The sequence below is a fragment of the Otolemur garnettii genome, unplaced genomic scaffold (genome assembly GCF_000181295.1).
Source record: "Otolemur garnettii isolate 467f Iridium unplaced genomic scaffold, OtoGar3 scaffold00302, whole genome shotgun sequence".
Lineage (NCBI taxonomy): Eukaryota > Metazoa > Chordata > Mammalia > Primates > Galagidae > Otolemur > Otolemur garnettii.
Genome location: NW_003852697.1, coordinates 534228 through 552080, shown reverse-complemented (window position 1 = coordinate 552080; position 17853 = coordinate 534228). Strand labels below are relative to the sequence as shown.

The 17853-nt window shown below is 52.3% G+C and overlaps 1 protein-coding gene across 1 annotated transcript; it reads left to right on the top strand.

Annotated features, from left to right (window-relative positions):
• Positions 1-8812: 8812 nt before the first annotated feature.
• On the top strand, positions 8813-15390 carry FCER2 (Fc fragment of IgE receptor II). Its single transcript, XM_003803422.1, has 10 exons — positions 8813-8834; positions 9684-9797; positions 10043-10096; positions 11155-11217; positions 11437-11499; positions 11605-11667; positions 11774-11863; positions 14444-14595; positions 14732-14838; positions 15192-15390. Exons 1-10 carry the CDS (start codon positions 8813-8815, stop codon positions 15388-15390), a joined length of 927 nt encoding a protein of 308 aa, XP_003803470.1.
• Positions 15391-17853: the final 2463 nt, after the last annotated feature.

Genomic DNA, 17853 nt, shown 5'->3' with positions numbered 1-17853 from the left:
TTCGAACCCGCCACCTTAGGTGTACGTGGCTGGCGCCCTAGCCCGTTGAGCTATAGGCGCCGAGCCCACCCAGTTAACTTTTAATTTTTTTTATAGATGGGGTCTCTCTATGTTGCCCAGGCTGATCTCCAACTCTTAACCTCATGTGACCCTCTCTTGGCCTCCCAAAGTGCTAGGATTACAGGTGTGAGGCATTGTGACCAACCTGGAAAATATTAATTGTAGAATCTAGGGATGGGTTATTCATTCCAAGATTCAATTTTTCTATAAATTGCTTCAGAGTTGTCATAGTGGAATGTCTGGACTCAGGTCATGGTTTCTGCCCTCCCAAGGCACACAGTCTGGCAGAGAGGAGGAAGAGGTGGTAAGGATGGAGATGTGGGTCTGTCCATCTGGTGAAGTTGGACATGGAGAATTCAGGGAAAGCACTCCCTCTCCGCATTTCTGGCCTGGAAGGTGGGGTATAGGGGTGAAAGTAGGTTCTGCCTTGGAGAGGCCAAGGGGGAAGCAGGGGGTTGAGGCAGATTTCATCAGGTGCCCCCACCAATAGCACCCTAAGTGGTCACAGGACCACCCTCTCTGGGGCTGAGTCAGCAAATCAGTGGTGACCTTGGAGCCCAGCCAGAGTTTCCTGGATAGAGAAACCCTACTGCCACCCCACTTTCCAAAGAAATGGCTTTTAGACAGAGTAGTCTGTTTTTAACAGCCTCCCACCCCCACCCCTGATCTCAGGAAACCCCCTCAAATCCCAAGGGCTTCTTCTGAGGAAAGCTGAGGTATGTGGGGAAGCCCCCAGGGAGTTCTCCTAAGACAGGCTGCACTCTGTCCTCCAACCCTTCCCTGCCAGACTTGTTCCCCAAAACTCCACCATGACTCTCACCTCCCCTACATCCCCACAACCAGACACAGTGGCTCAAATGGGCAGATTTGGCAGACACTGGCAGGAAGCTCAGTTTGAAACCTGTTCTTGCCACTTTCCAGGGCTCTCTGACTCGCAGTTTTTGCATCTGACAGGTGGGAATAATAATAATAATGACATCATCTCCTTCCTAGAGGGTATTATGGGAGGTGATTAACAGCCCCCAAGAGATGTCCATGTCCTAAGCCCCAGAACCTATAGATCTATTCCCTCACAGAGCAAAAGGAGCTTTGCAGGTGGGATTAAATTAAGGACCTTGAGATGGGAGATCATCCTGGATTACCCAATGTCATCACAGTGTCTTCATTAAGAGAGGCAGGGCTAGGCATTGTGGTGGGTGCCTATAGTCCCAGTTACTCAGGAGGCTGAGGCAGGAGGATTACTTGAGCCCATGAGTTTGAGGTGACACCACTGCACTCCAGCCTGGGTGACAAAGCAAGACCCCATGCCTTAAAAAATAAAGGAGACACTTGAAGATGCTGCACTGCTGGCTTTGAAGGGGGAGGAAGGGGCTAGAAAAGGCAAGAAACAGGTTCTCCCCTGGAGATCTCCATGAGGGACCAGTCCTGCCCACACCCTGTTTGTAGCCCAGCTGAGACTCATGTTGGACTTCTAATCTCATTCATGGCTATGAGATCATAAATATGTATTGTTTTAGGTCCCTAAATTTGTGGTTATTTCTTACAGCAGCTGTAGGAAATTCATAGACATTTGTTCTCTGTAAAGCACCTACTTCGTGCCAGGCTCTGGATCATGGGCTGGGGACTTGTGAAAGTAGAGACCCTCTTATCCTCCTGGAGCTCACATTCTGGTGGGATATGCATGCATAAGAAACAAGCAGGCCAGGCCCAGCATGGGGGCTCACCCCTGTAATCCTAGCACTCTGGGAGGCTGAGGTGGAAGGAGCACTTTAAGCCAGGAGTTGGAAACCAGCTTGAGCAAGAAAACCGCATCTCTACAAAAGATAAGAAAAATTAGCCAGGTATCATGGCACTTGCCTGTCATTTTAGCTACTTGGGATGCTGAGGCAGGAGGATCCCTGGAGCACAAGAGTTTGAAGCTGAAGTGAGCTATGATGACTCCACTGCACTCTAGGCCAGGAATGCAGAGGGAGACCCTATCCCAAAGAAAAAGCATAAAACAAAAACAAAAGTGAAATCCAGAAAAGCAGGCGGAGGGGCAGAGAAGGAGCGGAAGGCACCAGCTGGCTGCAGAGTTTGGAGTCTCTTCTAAGAGCCTCTGGGTAGGAGGCTGGTTCATTATTTAAGCACATAAGAGGCTCAGCCCCTCACAGATCTTAGAAGCCAGGACCTAGAATACTTCCAGAAATAGTGTTAAAATGCTTGCATAGCCAGGCAAGGTGGCTCATGCCTGTAATCCTAGCACTCTGACCGAGGCATGCAGATTGCCTGAGCTCAGGAGTTCAAGACCAGCCTGAGTAAGAGCAAGACCCTGTCTCTAAAAATAGCTGGGTTTTGTGGCAGACACCTATAGTCCCAGCTACTTGGGAGACTGCGGCAAGAGACTTGACCCTAGGAGTCTGAGCTTGTTGTGACCTATGACACCATCTACTGAGGGCAAGAAAGTGAAACTCTGTCTTAGAAAAGAAAAAATGCTTACGTGTATTGAAGGCCATCTTAGATCCAGAACCATGCTGCAGCCTTTCCACACACAACCACTGATGGGAGATGACTGTGCTTATCCCCAATTCACAGATGAGGAGACTGAGGACTGGAGAGGATGAAGTCACATAGCAGGTAAAGGGGTGTAGCTGAGACCCTTCCTTCAGCCTTTACTTACCCCCAACAGAGGCTACCCACTGGGGAGCAGGAACCAAGTGTGTCTAGAAAGGAACAGCACCCCCACCCCACTGTCCCAGCAGATGTGGGGAACCAGTAGATAAAACAGCAAGGAGGGGCAGTAGAAAAACCCATGGTCCCACACCAAAGTCCCTAAATGCTAGGGATCTAGGCCCCTGTAGGGCAGGGGCCTGAGGAGCTGACCTCCTGGGTCTCCAGGGAGGTGAAGGTCCAGCTCCCTGAGGTCTCTGAGGGCCCACACAATATTGCATCCCTCTCAGAGCTATACGCATTTTGAGAGAAAAATCTCCAAATCCCCTAGATCTACGCTGGGATCTCTCAAAAGTCCCAGAAAGGGCTGGCTCAGCTCCCTGGTCCCTGGGGGCATCCTGGAGGCTTGGGAGTTGGCAAGGAGGGAATAGGCAGTGGGCCCAAGACTCTTTCCCTCCAGAAGCTCATGGGGGCGTGGTCCCCAGAGGCAAGAGTGCGGGACTAGCTTGCCTCTGTGTCCCCATCATCCTGAGGACTCTTGGCCACACATCTCAATTCTCCCAGACCTCTCCCCACTGTACCCCCAACACACAACGGAAAGCAACCCAAGCTGGACTCCAGGAAGGCAAAAGTGCAGATCCAGTCACTTCTAGGCCTACACACCACCTTCCTCTTCCTGTTGACTAGCTGTTCTGCCTGGGTGAAGATTGGTGGTGTGCATGAAACTGTGACTCAGGGCCACCCTCTAGGAAGAAGGTATAAGCCCTGCCCTTGGGGAGCTCCCAATTGCATGGAGGAGCTCAGGCTAGGGGAAGGGGGACTGGGAGGACTGGGGTGACTCAGACGGGTCCCTGGCTCGCCTCTGTGATCAGGGAGGCTTCCCTGCAAAGTGGTGATGCAGGTCAGCCTGGTGCAGGGGCCTGGAGGTGGGAGAGGGCATGCATGGTGCTGCAGAAATCTCTGTGCACTTTAGGCACTTGAGTGGGGGTCTCTGAGGAAGTGGGCTAGGTATAGCTGGGGAGGCCAGTGGCCAGCTAGATCTGAACAGACAGGGCTGGAGATGAGCTGGAGCTTTAGACCCAGGGCAGCAGGGAGCCATGGAAGGTTGTAAGCAGAGGAAAGATGTGTGGTCAGGTGGCTGCCGTGAAGGGAAGGAACTGAGGAGGGGTCTATAAAGGGCTGCTATGGCATCCTGGTAGATGTGGGAATCCTAAGTGGGGGGACTGGTGTGGGGACCAGTGGGTGAGAGAGCGGGGAGTTGGTGTCTCAGAGGGACAGAGACTTCATTTGGGAAGATGAGAAGTTATGGCAAGGGAGGGTGGTGATTGTTGCACAGTGTGAGTGTGCTTAATGCCACTGAGCTGTGCACTTAAAAATAGTTAAGATAGCAAGTTTTCAGTTATATTTATTTTACCACAATTAAAAGAGAACAAACAAATAAAAAAGTACCAGTCCTGGCCAGGCACAGTGGCTCACCTCTGTAATCCCAGCACTCTGCAAAGCTGAGGCAGGTGGATGGCTTGAGCTCAGGGGTTCAAGACCAGTCTGAGCAAGAGCAAGACCCGTCTCTATTTTCAAAAATAGAAAAATCAGCTGAGCCTTATGGCAAGCACCTGTAGTCCTAGCTACTCAGAAGGCTGAGGCAGAAAGCTCGCTTCAGCCTAGGAGTTTGAGGTTGCTGTGAACTATTACTCTACTCAGCAACAGAGTGAGACTGCCTGAGGAAAAAGAAAAAAGCGTACCAGTTCTTTCTGTGCATTTATGAATTATGCTTGGAGGCAGTGGTTCTCAAGCTGGGGTGATTCCGACCTAGTAGGTGGAGGTTAGGGCTGTTGCTCAACACACCCTGCAATGCACAGGACATACACACGCCCCAACAAGGAACCATCAGTCCCAATGTCAAGAGCACAGAGGGTAAAAAACCCAGCTGCAGAGCTACCGCCTCCTGGAAGTCCCCCTGGATTTGACATACCAACTGCCCTTCCCAGCTGCACCTCTCCCACACACACACACACACTCTTTCCTTCTTCCCTCAAAACACGGGAGAAGTTGAACAGGTGAGAATGCGGTGAGTCCGTGACTGTCGGGGTGAGGTTGGGACGTGTGGGGGTCATCCAGTTGGTTCTTGTACAAGGCCCTGTCCCAGATGCTGAGGTTTGGGGGTCCCCACCATGGACGTGGCTCTGCCCTGCACAGAGGGATTAGGAGCATTGTTGGGTCCAGCTGCCATTGACTTGGGATTAAGGTCAGTTAAGGAGGGGATCTCAGCCAGGGATTGTTTAGGGTAGTTATGGTTGGACAGTCCCCCCCCCCAGGATCTCAAACCTGAAAGAAGAACCCACACCCCAAGATCTAGAGCCCACATCCACATGGTTTTCTGGTTTTCCCCCAAAGGGAGCAAGAGGCGTGTTAATACCACAGAGGGGAAGGGGGTTGCATAGTCTCATGACTTGTCCCCTGGGTCCCTTGGGTCCCTGAAGCATCCTCTTATCTGAGTGGAGCCTTGGCAGGGACCCAGCAAGCAAGCTGCAGCGTCCAGGAAGGACACAGTGGGTCAGTGGTGGCCTCGGGTTGGGGACCCACAGAACTCTCAGAAGCTCAGGAACACCAAACTGCATGCCAGCCTTATCCTGGATCCAGACCTCTGTCCTTGTGTCCTCAAAACAGCCTGACTGGAATTATTCCCAAGTTTCCTTCTCCTCCTCTCTGCATTCATTCCCATCATGGGGACAGCCCCACTGTGCACCCAGACACCCCAGCTGAGGCCCAAGCACATGGCAGGCCCCCAGTCCTACACTCTACACATGGCAGAGGCCAAGCTCTTCTCAAACCACTTGCTTCTCCCTGTCCCCACAGCCAATGCCCCAGGCTGCCACCTCTGTTCCTTTGATCCAGGAACCGCCCCCTCGTAGGGGGCTGCCTTCATCCTGGGATAGTCTCCTCCCTGGCCTCCCACCTTCCTAGTCCCTAGGACAGTATCCCTTAGGGGCTCATCTCCTGCCCCATCCCCCAAGAGAACCCCCTCTGTGCCCCCACACTTTTGTCCACTCAGCAGCTCCTCTCTTCCCCTTAACACCTACTTCCTCAACTATTAGCTCAAATCAAGGTCAAGAGAGACAACTGGGGGCCCAAACTAAACAGCCTCAGACTACCAGAATCATTCACTCAACAAACATGTACCAAGGGCCACTTGATCCAGGGTGACAAGCAAGCCATACGGTTTCTACTGTCCTGGAGTGCATGGTCCAGGAGACATTCCTGCCAGGCCCTTCCAGTCTAGCCCAGTCCCAGTTGGGAGGTGGGGTGAAGGATATAGGTGAGCCTCCTCTGGTGTGAGAGGTGTGGGGGATGGACTACCCAAGAGTGGGAATTTGAGAACCTCTATCTAGAGTGGAGACACAGGTTCAGGATCAAAAGACAAATTTTAGGGGAGACAAAGCAGGCAAAGTGCCAAAGGAGTCTATGTAAATAGGAGGCTATGTAGCAACCTACAAGCTGCAGATGCCCAACCCACACTGCCTGGGTTCAAATCCCAGCTTTGCTGTTTACAAGCTGTGTGACCTTGGGCAAGTTACTTAGCCTCTCTGTGCCTCACATCCTTCATAAGACAACATTAACCAAAGCACCAACCTTCTTGAGTGAGTGTTAAAATTAAATGTGTTAATCCATGCAAGGCACTAAGAACTGTGCCCACAGTTATGCTGCTACTAAATTAAATTCACAGCTGTCAATATCTGACCTGTCACCTCGTATATCTTTCTTTTCTCTTTTTCTTGCTCTTTCCTCTCTTTCTCTCCCTTTTTAAAATTTAATTAAATTTATTTATTTATTTTTTGAGACAGAGTCTCACTCTGTTGCCCTGGTAGAGTGGCATGGCGTCATAGCTCGCAGCAACCTCAGACTCCTAAGCTCAGGTCATCCTCCCGCCTAGTCCTCCCAGAGTGCTAGGATCACAGGTGTGAGCCACTATGCCAGCCTCTCCTTTCTTTGAAATCTCTCTCCTCTTCCCTCCCTCCTTGCCCCAGTGGCATGATGATTATTGCTTAGGGATCTCATTTCAAATCCTGACTCTACCACTTGCCTCCTCCAGCACTTTGGGGACATGGCGGAGTGTCTCTGGGCCCCATTTGCTTTGCTTATCTTAGAAATGAAGATAATAATAGCATGGACTTCACCGGGTTGTGGGGAGCATGAGCAGAGGCCATGCGTGCAATGCATCCGGGTGGCAGGCCTGTAGTTAGGTCGATGAAAATAGCAGCTGTCATGGGTATGCTTTCAGAAGAGTGTCTCTCTCACTGCTTCAACCTCTCCCCCTGACAACTCCTAGCTACCTCTCCAATCAGCCCCAAGTACCAGGAGGACAGAGACACACTTCAAACTCATGTGAGTGAGTGTGGGGCTGTGTATGTTGGGGGGCCAGCAGTGGAGTCTTAAGGGGTGGCCAGGAGGAGGTGGTAATAAGAGAAGGGAGGTGGGCAGTGACTGCATGGGGGCAACGATGAGGGCAGAATCTCAAAGCATATGGGTACCTTCTTTGGGGAAGTGAGAACTGGCCGTCTGGCATAGCAGAGCAGAGGAGGAGAGCATGGCAAGTGCACTGGAGCTGATCACTGGGCCCTGGGGAGCCATAGAAAGCTGTAAGCAGAGGCAGAATGGGTGAGGAAGATGGCCTGAAATTTACCAGCAGATACCCCTTCACAAGGCCAGGTCTCCCTATAGTTCAGCAAATAAGCTCCCAGTTCAAACATCCCACCAATGTATGACATGGACAAATCGCTGCCCTTGTAGGTCCCTCCATTCCACTGAGAGAGCTTCACAGAGTGAGGACACGCCCCCAGCACCTTTTGCTGGCTCTTTGCACACTCCCAATGTACAGATGAGGAAACTGAGTTGTTTGGCCAGGGAGAAGCCAGGACTCAGGCTCAGGGCATGTCCAGCTGCCTCATCTGAAGTTGTGGCTCCAGGATGGTGACTCCTCTGGACTCCTCCCACAGTATTGGAAGGACCAGCTTCAGCTGCTGCTAATCAGAGCCTGGCTACCCCACACTTCCTTCTTCCTAGGCTCAGAGAGGGAAAGGGACTCAACCATAATCAGGCTGTAGAGGGTCAGTAGCTTGTGCCCTCAGGATAGTCTGACCCCAAGGCCCATGCTCTACAGCACACAGTAGGTGTTGAGCTAAAGTCAAAGGGCTTTATGGATGCCCTGGCCCATTGGCAGAGGAGAAAGTTGAGGCCTGGGTGATGACATCTCAGCATTCCCCAGAAGGACATGGCAGAGTAGAAGCTAGATAGACATTTAGGATCTGAAGGCCTACCATGTGCATTTCCCCCTATACTGAAGGCCTCATATGTATTATGGTCTAATCTGATCCTATCATGACTTCATGTATTGGGTATAGTTATCAGCTCATTTTACAGAGGGGAATACTGAGGCTCAGAAAAGTTAAGTGCAGCATCATGGCAATATTTTTAGTGTTTATTATGTGCCAGGCCAAGCTCAGAGCACAATACATATTTCTACAGAGTAGAGTAAGGTATTATTAACATCATCATTTTATAGATGAGGAAGGAAGCTCTGAGGTTAATTAGGACACTTGCCAAGATCTCAGGTAGATGAAGGGATTAATAAATTGTGGTATATGTATACCATGGAATATTATGCAGCCATAAAAACGTTGGAAACTCCACATCTTCTATGTTTACATGGATGGAGCTGGAACATATTCTTCTTAGTAGAGTATCTCAAGAATGGGGAAAAAAAAGATCTCAGGTGGAGGGACACATTTGCTGAGTACCTGTTGTGCACCTCACACATGATGGGCTCCAGGCTGCCCAGCTCCTGTTCCCAAGCTGCTGTTCCTCTAGACCAGCTGTGCTTCCCGTATAACTAACCTATTGATTACTGGCTGTGGACCAAGCAAAATCAGCCACTGGTTACCAAGCCCCCAGAGTCCCAGATCCTATCCTGTACCAGTAAATAAAGCTTGATGCCTCTCCCTGACCCTCTGTTAAAACCCAGACCCCAGCCAGAGCTGTGACTATGACACTGAGTGGACTGCCTTCATAGAGTTCCCATCTCTGGAAGGATCCAAGAAAGGCCACCATGGAGGAGAACCTTTATTCAGGTGGGAGGACTTTCTGATGGTAACACTGCAAAAAGCAAGAACCCTCATCTCCTCCCTTTCATCCAGGAGAGGAGGGGGATCCCCCAGTCCTTCTCTAGAAAGGAGAGAGAATTTCTAAGAAAGGCCCTAAGGGTGGGGGCAAGGAGGTGAGCCTTGAGTGACCTTCCTGTCACAGAGCCAGGCAAGAAAGAAAAGCTGGGGGCTCCTCCTTTTTCTGACTCAACACCCTGCTGACAAAAAAACAGCTCCAGCTAAGGAGCTAGGAACCTAATAGAGTTGGAGGCCAAGTGGAACGGGAACTCAGAAGTGGAATTCAGAACAATGAATCCTCAGAACCAGGGTGAGGAGAGGGGGCTGAGCCCCATGGTGTGGCACCAAGGTAGAGATTTAGGGGGTTCAGGTTTTGGGGGTGAGGCATGGTCTGATATTTGGGGAAGGGACAGGGGAGTGACTTGGATGTGGAAGAAGAACTGGGACCTAGTCTCCTGCATTTACAGAAGAGGCTCAGCATTGGGGACAGGCGTCAGGGTAGAGCTTGACGGTCCAGAGGTATAAGGGTGATGGCCAGGGATCAGACGGGAAGAGAAGAGCCTTCTGGACATGCAGCTGGCTGAAGGGGGGCAGTCTCAGCTTCTGACTCCAGGTCTGTCTCACAGGACAATGACTTGGACCCTAGTGATGAGGAAATGGTGTACAGAGGGAGATGAGGGTCCACTGAGACCCTCTGCTTTAATGTGGGCTCCAATCAGGCTCCTAGGGATACTGGGGGCTCTGGGGGGTTGGGGACATGGGCAGAGCCAGAGCCCAGCCTCAGCCTGTGCCTCCCATCACCCCCCCTTACCCCGGCAGGGTTCTCAGAGCTGCCCAGAAAGCGGTGCTGCGGGTGGAGAACACAGCTCCTGCTGGTGGGGCTGGTGACTGCCAGCCTCTGGGCTGCACTGCTGTCCCTACTTCTCCTGTGGCGTGAGGACACCCCCAGCCCCGTTTGGCCCCTTATCCATTGAGTCCTTATGTGTTCCCTCCCAGACTCCCTTCCCATGTCCCTTCCCCTAGAGCCCCTTATCTCACCCAGCACCCCATCTCCCACCCTCTAAACACCTCCCATGGGGCACACCCAAGACCTCATCCCCAGGTGGCAGGAGGGATGTGGGAGGATAGGGTCACAAGACAACCCCCCCCTTTACACTCTTTTCTCCTCCCCTCCACAGACTGGGACACCCTGCAAAATTTGAAACAGCTGGAAGAGACAGCTGCCCAGAACGGTATGGAGAGGTCAAATCAGGGGGTGGTTTGAGGTGAGGGTCGGGACACCCAGCTCTTGCCCTGTTTCTGCCAATGACTGCCATGAGAATACCCTTCTCTGGGCTTCAGAATCCCTCTAGGAACTGAGGGTCAGCCTACATTACTCCCCACCCTGGGTAGGGGTTATGTACCCAGCAAGGCTTGGAGAAATGTCCAATAGCATCTTTTTTTTGGGGGGGGGGAGAATCTCACTCTTTCACCCCTGAATGGAGTGCTATGAAATCATAGCTCATAGCAACTTCAAACTCTTGGACTCAAGCAATCCTCCTGCCTCAGCCTCCCAAGTAGCTGGGACTACAGGCACCTGCCACAACACATGGCTAGTTTTTTATTTTTATCAGAGATGGGGTCTCGCTCTTGCTCAGGCTGGTCTCAAACTCCTGAGCTCAGGTAATCTACCTGCTTTAGCCTTCCAGAGTACCAGCCAGGATTACCACCTCTCCTGGCCCCCATAGCATTTTCCTCAGATGCTCCTCAACTTACAATGGGGCTATGTCTCCTGCCCTGATGCACCCATTATGCATTGAACATATAATTCAAAAAGGCATGGCTGGCTGGAGACTATAGCTCCCTGCCATGACCCAGAATCTCAAGATAAGGTCCATTTCTGCGGAACACATATCACTTTGGCACCATCCTGAAGTCCAGACACTGTGAGTTGGGCCATTGTAAGTCGGGGACCATCTGTATCTGTAGATAGCATAAGTTACATGACCATGTCATGCCTCAGTTTCATCTGTGAAATGGGTGCATTCAGTGCCATGAGATGGCAGCAAGCTAAGACTTGTGAAGCACTCCTTTTATATTTAATCCTGGGTGAGTGAAGGGTACACATGTTCATTCCTTTCTTGTTTGTACCTTCCTGAGTACATTCTCCCCAACTAATAAAAAGAAAGAGAGAGAGAAGGGAGGGAGGAAGGAAGGAAGGAAGGAAGGAACCGAGGACACATTTTCTCTCTCTCTTTTTCTCTCTCTCTCTTTCTCTCTCTCTCTCTCTCTCTTTCTCTCTCTCCTTCAGTCTCTCAAATTTCCAAGGACTTGCAAAGATACCAGCATATCAAGATGGACCAGAAATCCCAGGGTGAGTGACCTCTAGTTGGCCTCTGGAGCAGGAAGTGGGAGAAGGACTTGGCTAACCTCAAGGACACAGAATGTTAATCCTGTGACCTCTGACACCTGTGAACTGCAAAATGAACAAGTGACCCTAAGAGCCCAGGCAAACAGGCCTGGGGTTGGGGTGGGGGGAGGTGGCAGAGGCTCCAAGGACTTGCTTACTAATAAGACCCTCCTCTGCAAACAGCTGCTCAGATATTGCAGAACATGGAGGAACTCCAAGCTGAACAGAAGAGAATGAAATCTCAGGGTGAGTGGCTGGGGTAGGGGGTGTGGGGTCAGATTAGCTGGGAGGGAGTGTCCCAATCCATAACCATCACTACTGAGACCAGCCCTACCCCCCAATGCCTGTCAGACTCTGAGCTGTCCTGGAACCTGGATGGACTCCTAGCAGATCTGAACAACCTCAAATCCCAAGGTGAGCCTTAAGGGGAGATCAGGTGTGGTGTATGGGGAAGGGGCAAGAAGGGGACCTGCTGGTCAGGCTCTGAGCCTTGATGCCCCACCCCCACCTTTCCCCTAAGGTTTAAACCAGAGGCGAGAAGCCTCAGACATGCTGGAAAGACTCAAGGAGGAGGTGGCAAGACTGCGGATAGAGCTGAAGTTGTCCCAGGGTGAGCACATAAGTCTGTGTACGGATGGTGTGTGGCCGCTCCTGGGCCTGTGGTGTGCGAGCACAGCACAGTGAGTGACAGTGTGTGTATGTGAGTGGCAGCATGTCAGTGCATGTGTGTGGCCCAAGTGTCACTGGAGACACAAAGGGACACGTGCGAGAGGTGTGTTCGGTGAGCACAACAGGGGTGTGTGATGCTGAGATGGAACTGAGTTGGGGGACAGAACGCATGTGGCCCAGTAAGCCCCTTCTGGCTCCAGCTGCACCCTTCCACCTATGGGGAGGGGGGGGTCCCTAATGGTTCTTCGGCTCCAGGTCAAAGCAGTCCAGTGTTGCCCATAGCTGGCTTCTCTTGCCAGACTGTCTTCTCTGCCTGACACAGCTTAGTGGGAGGTCATCAGTAGAATTCCATTGGTCAAAGCCCTCATGAAAGATTGTCTTCCCAGATCAGGGGCCAGATAGGGCTAATGTCTGATGCAGTGGGACAAAGAGGATGGTGGCATCTTCCCCGGGGGTGGTAATGATGGGTGGTATTGGCTCCATGAGGCCAGCAGGCTGTAGAGAAAGGAGACATTCATTCAATCACTATACTATCAATACTATTTAATGTGGAGTGGGAACCAGGGTTTTACAGCCCTGCTGCCTGGTCCCAACCCTTGACTTTGAACTATGATCTCCTGACTTCTGGAAGCCCCAGCTGCCCCAATCGTGTGAGAGAAGAAGGATCTTTGCTTGTTGGGAAGGAGTCTTGTCTCCTTGGATGTGGGAATCCCAGCAAGAAACCCCACTGTGATCTCTCAGACAGAGGCAGGGGATAGGGGATTCCGCATCATGCTCAGTTCTGATAGGTCACCTCCCAGTTCCTACCCAGGCCTTGGGGTACCCTCCAGCACAACTCTAGCCCCAAGGCCTGGCATCTGAGTGCCTGGCTCTGAGGCTGTGTTTACATTAGATGCTCATGTAGTAAGAGGCTGAGACTGTGTCCCCAAAGTTTGCTTTATGGGCCCAGACACGTCACCTTCCTGTTTTTATGCCACACCTCCAGAGGACCGAGTTCTGGTTACCATTTCATAAGTAAGAAACTCGTCCAACTCAAGCTATTGTGGCCCCCATCCCCTTTAGAAAAATCTGAGCGAAGCTATGGAAACCTCCCTACACAGCACTATATGAAATCCTATTTTAAAGCAAGAGTCAATCCAGTGACAGGGGGTTTAACACCCCACCTGGGGTGGTGATGACAATAATACCTGTGTCCTTGGGGTAGGCAGAAGGAGACCAAGCTGGCCCCACATCAAGAGCTCAGGGACCAAACCCTGCAGTCCTATTTTCCCTCTCAATTTGCTCTCCTGACCAGTGCCTCAAATCGGAGGAAAAGCGGTCCAATTTCCCAGAAAGTGGTCAGGAAGTCTGGTTTTGGGGGTGCTGTCAGCAATGGTAGCCCTGGCAGCTGGTGAAGATAGTGCTGGGGGAAAGTAGTGCCGCTGCACTTGATCACAGCACAGTCCCACCTATGCTCTTGACACTGATGAGGACACAGCTGGTGGAGGGAGAGACAGCATTGGCAGTGGGATGGGTGGTGGAGACCTGTAACTGACAGTACCAGATGTCTGCACAATGATGCTGGTGATGATGCTGTTGACCTTGGAGGTGTGTGGGGAAATGGTGTTGGTGGTCCAGGCATCACCAACTCCAAAGGTGTTTGTGGTTGAGAAGCTGCTGACTGGAACTAATAATGCGAGGTCACGTTGGCAATGAGGTGGTGCCGGCCATGGTGGTGTCTGCGGGGATGACGTGGCTGAAGTGGTGTGATGGCAGTGTTGGCTATGGAACTGGGAAGGTGGTCATGGCATTGGCAAGTGCCCCTAGCTAGGGTTGACTTAAGGTGATCATAATTGTGGTTAAGGCGTTTCCGACCACCGTGGTGTTTGTGGAGCGATGGTGGCTCCACCATACTGGATGATTGGACGTAGGTGTGTCTAAGGTCCTGTTGCTGTCAGCTGAAGGGCTGCTGGTCATGGATGTATTTATGGCAGGCATGTCTGACTGCCGCCTGTGGACCATGTGCTGATTTTGTGAGGACTTACTGTTTACCTGTGATGTTGGGTATCATAAAAATTATGCACACACCTTTCATTTGCTCATCAGCTTTCATTAATGTTTGTGTATTTACTGTGTGACCTAAGATAGCTCTTCTTCCAGTGCACTACAGAAAAGAAAGAAGGCTGGACAGTCCTAGTTTATGGTGATGGTGTTGGTCATGAGGTGTCTGTGGAGATGTTAGTAGTAGTTGAGGTGCTGCTAACCACGTCGTGTTGGCAGCAATGCTGCTGGTGACTGTCATTCTGCTACCCCATAGAGGCACTTGCCATGACGGTGCCAGTGGCTGAGCCCCTCCTGCCATGGAGCTGGTCAGTGTCAGCTCCAATGAAGAGGCAGCCTGCAAGACTGTCTATCAGGCAGCCCCAGGGTAGGTCAGTTTTCATCCAGGACCCCAGGAGAGACGCTGCCCCCCACCTTCCTGCTGTGCCCATGGCACCTAGCCCGGTGCCCACTGCCCTGCTGAGCCCCTCCTCTGCCCCAGGCACCACGTGCAAGATGTGCCCCAAGATGTGGGTCTACTTCCAGCAGAAGTGCTACTACTTCGGGGAGGGTGCCAAGAAGTGGCTCCATGCGCAGTACGCCTGTGAGGCCATGGGAGGGCGCCTTGTCAGCATCCACAGCCGGGAGGAGCAGGTGGGTGGGCTCTGCCAAGGCTGAGAGCAGCACGCTGCAGGGGGAGGGGATCCCCACATCCCCCCACAACCTCCCACAGTGTGTGGAAGAAAGCCTGGTACATCTCCCTGGTCCTCCAGCTCTGTCCTGCCCCTAGGACTTCCTGATCAAACGTGCTGACTGGAAGGGCTCCTGGATTGGCCTCCAGGACCTGGACAGGGAGGGGCAGTTTACCTGGATGGATGGGAGCCCTGTGAGCTACAGGTGAGGAGGCAGCAGTGTCACAGAGCAGGCAGCTTCCACAGGAGGGGCCAGGGCTCAGGGAGGTGACTTCTGGGGTACAGATGAAAGACTGAGGCCTGAGGGGTGGGGGAGGACAAGGAGGGACTAGAGCCAGGGGTCGGGAAGGGCACTGCAAGCACAGGTTGGGAAGGCAAGTCTGGTGTGCAGGGGAAGTGGTAAAAAGTGGGGAAGAAAGTCCCCAGGCTCAGACCCAGAAAGGGAGAGCTGTGCTGAGGAAGGAGGGCCTGGGCTCTGACAGGGATGTGTCCAGGTTGCCAGAATGGAGCTCCCCAGTGCCCCCACCCCAGCCTCTAACCTGAAGCTTCTCCCTGCAGCAACTGGTACCCTGGAGAACCCAACAACCAGGACCAGGGTGAGAACTGCGTTATGATGAGGGGCTCGGGCCAGTGGAATGATGCTGCCTGCCAGAGCAGGCTGGATGCCTGGGTGTGTGAACAACTGGCCACATGCGGACTGCCTGCCACCTTGGTCCCTGTAGAGCCCCTAGGAACTGCTCCAAGCCCTGAACCTTGATAGCCACCTGCCTGCCTCTTTGTATTCCTCTTCCCCACCCTTCATGAACATGGGAACAGCCAGGCCCAGAGTGGGACCCTGAGGACTTGCAGCCAAAGCCTGAACACCTCCATGGCTGAAGGAGCCTTGTGATAATTTTGCCCACCCCCCAGCTCCTCTGCAGCCCCTGCCCTGGACTGTCTCCCCTACTGCCTCCCCAGATGCAGCCCCACAGGACAGGGACCCCAGCCCAGGCAGCAAGAACTCCTGCCCAGCCTGCATTAATAAAATGGGGTTGCAAGGCCCCCACACCCTGGTCCCCTCCTCAGAGGCCTGGCTGGGTTGGATCTGGTCTCTAGGTGCAGCATGTGGGAGCTGGGAATTCAGGAGCCTGGTGTCTAGCCCACCTTTAACTATTGTGAGCCACCAAAGTGCAATCCACACCTTCCCCACCATTTGCATGCTTCTCCTACTTCATTACAAGAAGAATGTACTAGGTACAGCTTGAAAATGAAGATCTGGGGCCCAAAAGGCCCACTGAAAATACTGCAGGAAAAGGCAGTGGACTGTCCTGTGCTGAGTTCCTCAGCCTAGGGCAGCAAGGGTAGGGATGGTGTTGACACATGCCAGGGGTCCAGAACAGAGCCTGGTACATGGAAAAGAGCCCAGTAAATGCTGGGCAGCTAGACAGGAGGATGGGAAGTCACCTGGAAGTGCTGGTCCCAACCCCAGGGTAGGCTGGGGTCAGCCTGTGCCCTCCTATGAGGCCATAGGAGAGAGGGTAAGAAGGCAGAACAGTCCACATCAGACTCCTCTCCTTGCTCAAGCCAATGCAGGTGTCATTCATGCCTCCTCCCTTTCTTTTTGGCACCACCTCCAAGCCCCATGCGCTCTACCCTTAGGCTACTCTCATGATTGGCCAACAGAAAAAGCCAAAAGGATCCCTTGATGGTCACAGAGCCTGTCCCACCAGCCTCCTTGCTGTTCCTTGGACATGCAGGCTCACTCTCACTCCAGGGCCTTTGCACGTGCCATTTACCCTGTTGAGTCCACCCTTCTAAGTCTCTGCTCTTGGTGGGGCATTCTGAGAGCCTCTGCACCCTCATCTGCACAGAAATCACAGCCTCTGACTCCCTGTTCCCCAGTCCCTGCTGTGCTTTCTCACCACAGCACATGCTCCTTTTTTAACTAAATCTACCACTGACCGATTTCTCTGTCACCTGGCTGGCTCTGAAGTTTGCTTCAGGCAGCACCCTTGTTCTGTTCTCAACTGTGTCTCCAGGCCCTGGCACATGGTAGATGTTCGATAAATGTTTGTCAAATTAATAAACCCGTGTGACCATGGACAAATGACCTCTCAGAACCTGGTTCATGGCCAAGAAATCAAGGTGATGTTGCTTGCCTGGCTTGCTGAGGGCTGATACTGGGGTCTCTGTCCTCATTCTCCTCCTCTTCCTTCTTTCCACCTGGGGCCTCCAGGGAAGACCTGACTTGACGCTCAAAGCACCCTAAGTCAGGGCCACTGTGATCAGAAGCTGCTTTCTCCCTCTCCATCGCTTGCCCTCAGCCTCACAGTCCTATAGCTTGCTCAAACCCTTCCATTCCCCACATTCCCACTCAGTAGGTGGGAAAAGACCCTGGGCCCTCCAGCTCCTCCCTTTGTTTTTCTCTGGCACACACTCCTGGGCAGAGCTGGCCATCCCACTCCAGCCTCCTACCTCTAGCCCCTGCCCCAGCAGGCCCTGGAAGCCACCAGGGTCCCAAGAACTTGCTGTGTCCTGCATCCCTTCACCCCCAAATCCAGCTTCCCAGACACCAAACCCATCTCCTTCTGTTACCCAGGGTTCCATCCCCTCCCTCCCAACATCCTCTAGGCCTGCAGCATCTCTTTCCAGACCCCAAATCCTTAGACCTGTGTACCTGTTGGCACCCTAGGTACTGTCCCCCCTCATTCCAGATTCAGGTCATCACCCCACCCAAGCCTCTTCCCAGCACCCCTAGATTCCTCCCCTCTGCCAGCCAACAGCTTTTCCATGATTAGCCCTCTGCTGCATGTAACAGGTGCTCAACAATTTTACTTACCCTATTGACACTACCTGCTTCCCAATGTGCTAAAGTCCACCCCAGCTCATCACTTTTCTCTGAGATGACCAAAACTACCTACCCCTTGACCAAACCTGGGCCCCTAGGACGCCAGGCAGCTGGATGAAGTGTCCTAAACAGCAAATTGGAAAGCAACACTCATTCTGCCCTCACAAGCAATACAGGGGACCCAGCCCAAAGTCCCTGCAATTCCTTTTCAGAATAAACTTGTTGAGGTTCTCAGGGCAGAGGAAAAGGAAGCAAGGAAGAGCTGACCATGTTTCCAAAAATAACATGGAAGGGTTTTTCTTTGGGAGGGGCACCACCAAGCCTGATGGGCAAAGAGGGAAACAAAGGCTGCCCAATGGAGTAATATCCTTTTTTTTTTTTTTTTTTTTTTTT